The sequence below is a fragment of the Crocuta crocuta genome, unplaced genomic scaffold, assembly GCF_008692635.1.
Source record: "Crocuta crocuta isolate KB4526 unplaced genomic scaffold, BGI_CrCroc_1.0 scaffold334, whole genome shotgun sequence".
NCBI classification, from domain to species: domain Eukaryota; kingdom Metazoa; phylum Chordata; class Mammalia; order Carnivora; family Hyaenidae; genus Crocuta; species Crocuta crocuta.
The window spans coordinates 2,447,060-2,453,511 of NW_027533260.1; the positions used below are offsets into that span (position 1 = coordinate 2,447,060).

Genomic DNA, 6,452 nt, shown 5'->3' on the forward strand with positions numbered 1-6,452 from the left:
AATCCGCCTGCCACCAGGGACTCCTGTTGACCTCTCTTCTCTAATCCCCGAGACCCTCCCCCACTCCCAGAGGACAGGCTCCGCCATCCAGGGCTCAGCAAGGCAGCAGCACAATCCCTCCTGTCACAAAGAACTGCCCTTGTCCCACCCACTGCAGGAAGGAGTGCCTGGTACTGACTAAGGTCCCTCTTCCCCATACTTCAGCCCCAGATCACAGCAGTGGAGACCTTCTAGAGCAGGCCACAGCCTCACCCCGTGATCCTCGCACCCCACGCCTTCAGGGCCTGTTAATCCCTGAAGGAGCCAACTGGCTACCATTTCCTTCCCAGAGTCTTCCATTTTATTTTACTCCAACGCATACTTCCAATTCATACCTCTGCCACTTGGATCATTGTCTCTTTACATGGAAAATTTATTCCAGTGTGTGTTAGGTCACTTCGGTTACCCTTACCCGCAGCTTCTGGACCCAAAACAGTTCACGCAGTCTGTTTCTGCCCCATGTGTCCCTGGGACCTCACCCCACCATCTCTCCATAGCCTCCAAGATAAAGCAGATTTTACTAAAGGTTCAGTAGGGGCACATGGAGGGAGGGGGGCCCGCCTTCCTCTCCCAGGGCAGAAAGAACCAGAAATACTTCAAAATTCCCACTGACCGTGTTACCCTCTCCCAAAGTCCCTCCTCAGTTGCTTTTCCTCCATCTTCACCTATGATGTTGTTCCATGCGGTTAACTCGCACAAAGACCATAAACCCGGGCAGATGATTATAACGTCCAGCTGCCCTACCATGTAACCTTCGTCTCTACTTGCTGTCTCACCTCTGAGCAGCTTAGTGGTGGATTGTTCCCCCCCAAACAACATTGTTGTCTCCCAAGAAGAATCCTCCGACAGCTCCTTCTGTCACACCCAGGCCACCTTCACCTGGCTCAGCTTGTCCCGGTCTGTCTGGGCCTGCCGACCTGCACTCCCTGCTAATGCTTGCCTCTGCCTGCCCCCGTCCCCACTTCTCCTGACTCCTGCTTTCTGCCCTGACCCACCTGGCCAGATCCTGACCTTCTCGGTATTCCTCCCCTACATCCTCCTCCTCTGCTTCCTCATCCGAAGTCTCTTCTTGGAAGGCGCACTTACCAGCCTCAGACGTATGGTGACCACAGAGGTGAGGCTGGGGACTCCACACCTCCCCCTCCCGCAACTCACCAGGTCTTCTCTGACTCTCCTTAGACCTTTCCTATCCCAGCCTGCCCCTCATCCCTCTGCTCCCCAGCCCAGCTTACCCCTCTTCCAACTCACCAACGGGTCTACCCTCGAACCCACCCCCAAATGTCTCTCTCCCAAACCCATCCACAGCTCTCCTCCTGGGCCTCCCTGGACCTGTGGCGTCAGGCAGGAGGCCATGTGGTCTATTCCTTAGGCCTGGGCATGGGCACCACCATCAACTTCTCCAAGGCTAGAGGGAACAACTATATCCAGGTGGCTTCCTTGGTGGCCCTGGTCAACCTGGTGACCTCACTGCTCCTCACCTCCATCATCTTTATAATGCTGGGGTTCTGGGCCACCACCAGCGGCCACACCTGTGTTGAGAAGTGAGTAATCACAGCCTTGCAGGTCCAATAGGAGGTCCGTCCCTCTACCTTAGCAGTCACACAGATTCATGGGCCTTCACGCTCAGGGCTCTCCAGTAATAACAACAATAACAATAGTAATTATAGTCATAATAATATCACATTCTCAGAGAAAGCTGGCAAATGATAAGATGCTAAAAATATTTTTTAATGTTTATTAATTTTGAGACAGAGAGTGGAGGGAGAGACAGAGAGGGAGAGAGAATCCCAAGCAGGGTCTGCACTGTGAGCGCTGGGCCTGAAGTGGGACTTGATCCTGCAAATTGTGAGATCATGACCTGAGCTGAAACCAAGAGTCAGACACTCAACCAACTAAGCCACGTGTGTGCCCCCAAGTGATAATATTCTAATATCCACCACTTTATAGATAAGAAAATAGGTCCAGAGACAGGACTCTCCAAAGGTTTCCATAAATTGTAATTGGTGTAAAGAAGACTTCAAAATCGATTCTTTAACTCACAGAGGAGGTTGTACAGCATCCTGAGCCACAATCAAAGGTCATTGGCCTAGGCTGCATATTGAAACTATTTGGGGAGCCTTAGAAAGCACTTAAACCTGAGTCTCAGCTCCAGAGATTCTGATTTACTTGGTCTTCAGGCATTGGGATTTTTTTTTTTAATGTTTTATTTTTTTGAGAGAGAGAGAGAGCATGAGCAGGGGAGGGTCAGAGAGAGAGGGAGACACAGAATCTGAAACAGGCTCCAGGCTCTGAGCTAGCTGTCAACACAGAGCCCTACGCAGGGCACGAACCCACGAAGCACGAGATCATGACCCGAGCCAAAGTCGGACGCTTAACCGACTGAGCCACCCAGGTGCTGCTGGGATTTTTTTAATAAATCCCCAAGGTGGGGGGTACCTGGGTGGTTCAGTAGGTTAAGCATTTGACTTCAGCTTAAATCATGATCTCATGGTTCATGAGTTCAAGCCCCACATCAGTCTCTGTGCTGGTAGCTCAGAGCCTGGAGCCTGCCTCGGATTCTGTGTCTCTGCCCCTCCCCTGCTCTCTCTCTGTCTCTCTCTCAAAAATAAACAAACATTTAAAAATTTTTACAAAACCAAAAACCATAAAATACCTAGGAATAAATCTAACCAAAGAGGTGAAAAATCTATACACTGAAAACTATAGAAAGCCCATGAAAAAAATTGAAGACACAAAAAAATGGAAAAATATTCCATACTCCTGGATAGAAAAACAAATATTGTTAAAATAACAATACTACCCAAAGCAATCTACATATTCAATACAATCCCTATCAAAATAACACCAGCATTCTTCACAGAGCTAGAACAAATAATCCTAAAATTTGTATGGAACTAGAAAAGACTTTGGCTATTAGCCAAAGCAATCTTGAAAAAGACCAAAGCTGGAGGCATCACAATCCTGGACTTCAAGCTGTATTACAGAGCTGTAATCATCAAGACATTTATGGTACTGACACAAAGATCAATGGAACAGAGTAGAGAACCCAGAAATGGACCCACAAACCTACGGCAAACTCATCTTTGACAAAGCAGAAAAGAATATTCAATGGAATAAAGACAGACTCTTCAGCAACTGGTGGTGGGAAAACTGGACAGCGACATGCAGAAAAATGAACCTGGACCACTTTCTTATACCATACACAAAGATAAACTCAAAATGGATGAAAGACCTAAATGTAAAACAGGAAGCCATCCAAATCCTCAAGGAGAAAGCAGACAAGAACCCTTTGACCTCAGCTGCAGCAACTTCTTACTCAACATCTCTCTGGAGGCAAGGGAAACAAAGACAAAAATGATTCATCAAAATAAAAAGCCTCTGCATAGTGAAGGAAACAGCAAAACTAAAAGGCAACAGATGGAATGGGGGAAGATATTTTCAAACGGCATATCAGATAAAGGGTAAGTATTCCAAAATCTATAGAGAACTTACCAAACTCAACACCCAAAAAACAAATAATTCAGTGAAGAAATGAGCAAAAGACATGAATAGACACTTCTCCAAAGAGACATCCAAATGGCCAACTGACACATGAAAAATGCTCAACATCACTCATCCGGGAAATACAAATCAAAACCGCATTGAGATACCACCTCACACCTGTCAGAATGACTAATATTAACAACTCAGGCAACAACAGATGTTGGTGAGGATGCAGAGAAAGATCTCTTCTGCACTGCTGGTGGGAATACAAACTGGTGCAGCCACTCTGGAAAACAGTATGGAGGTTCCTCAAAAAATTAAAAATAGAACTACCCTACAACCCAGCAATTGCACTACTAGGTATTTATCTAAGGGATACAGGTGTGCTGTTTCGAAGGGATACACACACCCCAATGTTTATAGCGGCGCTATCCACAATAGCCAAAGTATGGAGAGAGCCAAATGTCTATCAATGGAAGAATAAAGATGATGTTGTGTATATATATATACACACATACATATATACACAATGGAGTATTACTCGGCAATCAAAAAGAATGAAATCTTGCCATCTGCAGCTACATGGATGGAACTAGAGGGTAACATGCTAAGCAAAATTAGAGAAAGACAAATATATGACTTCACTCATATGAGGACTTGAAGACACAAAAGAGATGAACATAAGGGAATCAAAATATAAAAACAGGGAGGGGGTCAAAAACATAAGAGATTCTTAAATATGGAGAACAAACAGGGTTACTGGAGGGGGGATGGGCTAAATGTGTGAGGGGCATTAAGTAATCTATTCCTGAAATCACTGTTGCACTATATGCTAATTAACTTGGATGTAAATGTAAAAAATAAATTTTAAAAATTTTTCTTTAAAAAAAATCTCCAAGGTGGGAATTTTCTTCCAGTTAGGATGTTGAAGGATGCAAAAGTCCATGCTTCCTTGGTAGCAGCAATTTAAAAAATGGATAAAATAAAAATACTTTCCTAGAACATTCCTGAAGAGCAGTGGACACATAGGAGCCCTCATGAACTAAAGCCTGGAGAGTAATGGGATCATCATATGTGAGCAAAGAACCACGAATGCCTTTATATCGGGGTAAGTGGCTGCCTCAGCTGCATGTGGCTGGAGGCACAGGCCTGCAGGGAGACTGCACTGATAAGGAGAAACCACGCAAGTGTTTAAGAACAGCATGGGCTGCCAGTGGTGTTGGAACTGCAACGAGCCCCCAACAAGGAAATAAACTGCTCGACCCAACAGTTTGCCTCTCTGTTCCCAAGAATGGGTTTTGGAGAAGAGGCAGAAGGCACAAGGGAGACAAGGTGGGCAAGCAGAGGTGCTCTGCCTAGTCTCGTGGTGCCGGGATCTGTGGCCCCACTGAAGCTGTATCCAAAGACAAACCAAAAACATCTACAGCCACTATCCAGCCCACTTCGACCCAAATAATGACAACATCAAAGATTGGTNCTCCTTAATCCATTTGAAGGCAGAAAAAAAAACAAATGAAAACTGTCAGCCACCCCAGCTCGCCTCAATGCTTAGAAAACTCTAAATACCCCTAACTCTAGCCTGTTGGAATAAAAGTCTTAAATTTATCAAGATTACACAATATAAATCACGGGCCTTTCTCCTTTGTTGTTCTATCTACAACATCCCACATGGAACTAAACACTCTCGAGACATTCCAAAACCCAGGAAAATAGAATCCAGAGCCAAGAAAAAAAAGACCCAAAGATCAAGACATTAGAATCAGCAGACAAGACCTTTAAAACGATTATAAATATATCAAGGGATTGCATAGAGAAGATGAATAAAATGGAAGGAAGGGAGATATTTTAGGAAAGATACGGAAAATCTAACATGGAAATTGTAGAACTCAAAAAGTAGATGAAAACAAGTTTCACTGGATATATTTAGTATACATCCAGCAGAATAAAGGATCAGTTAATTTGAAGACACATAAATAGAAGTTCTACATTAGTAAAACACAGAGAGGAAAAAAAAGAATGAAAAAACTGAAGAAGAGCCTTGGTGACCTATAGAACTAATATACATGGGGGGTTTTTTAGTTTATTTTTTATTTGTTTTGAAAGAGAGAGCGCGAGCGGGGGAGGGGCAGAAAGAGAGGGAGACAGAATCGCAAGCAGTTTCTGTGCTGTCAGCATGGAGCCTGATGAAGGGTTCGATGTCACGAATCATGAGATAGTGACCTGAGCCGAAATCAAGAGTTGGACACTTAACCAACTGAGCCACCCAGATGTCCCAAGACTGATCTATGTTTAACTGGAGTTGCAGGAGGAGAGGAGAAAGAATCAGGGCAGCAAATCTTGCTTTCGGCTTTACTTACAATGGCCCAAACTGCAAGCAATCCAAACGTCTGCCAGGAGGTGAATAGCTAACAAATCTTAGTATATTCATTCAATGAATGGGATACTATCTGACAATGAAAATGAATGTTGGGGTTTTTATTTTTAATTTTTTTTAATGTTTATATTTGAGAGAGAGAGTATGAGCAGGAGAGGGGTAGAGAGAGAGGGAGACAGAATCTGAAGCAGGCTCCAGGCTCTGAGGTGTCAGCGCAGAGCCCGACGGGCTTGACTCATGAACCACGAGATCATGACCTGAGTCGAAGTCCAACACTTAAGCAACTGAGCCACCCAGGTGCCCCCAAATTTCCTCTATTTATTAGGACGCCAGTCCTACTGGATGAAGGGCCTACCTCATCTTTAATTACCTCTGTAACAAACCTTTTTCCAAACAAGGTCACATTCTGAGGTGGGGCTCAGGACTTGAACATATGAATTTAGTGGGGGGCACATTTCAACCCAAAACACTGAGGAATCCTAGCTACAACAAATCTAGAGTATCCTGTCCTTTAGGGGGCTTCCCCAGCACAACCCCCCCCCCCCCCCCCCCCCCC

General features: G+C 44.9%; 2 protein-coding genes across 2 annotated transcripts in view; both read left to right on the forward strand.

Annotated features, from left to right (window-relative positions):
• The window catches only part of LOC144217547 (sodium-dependent neutral amino acid transporter B(0)AT2-like), a 9,954-nt gene extending 9,924 nt beyond the window's left edge, over positions 1–30 (forward strand). Inside the window, exon 5 of the mRNA XM_077747152.1 lies at positions 1–30. This exon is cut by the window's left edge and continues 170 nt beyond it. Within this exon, the coding sequence (XP_077603278.1) occupies positions 1–30 (30 nt within the window).
• Positions 31–1,047: 1,017 nt separating this feature from the next.
• Positions 1,048–6,452, forward strand: part of LOC144217548 (orphan sodium- and chloride-dependent neurotransmitter transporter NTT5-like) — a 9,142-nt gene continuing 3,737 nt past the window's right edge. The window contains exons 1-2 of the mRNA XM_077747153.1: positions 1,048–1,153; positions 1,345–1,580. Coding sequence (XP_077603279.1) covers positions 1,139–1,153; positions 1,345–1,580 — 251 coding nt within the window. The 5' untranslated portion in view covers positions 1,048–1,138. The remainder of the gene's footprint in view (positions 1,154–1,344; positions 1,581–6,452) is intronic.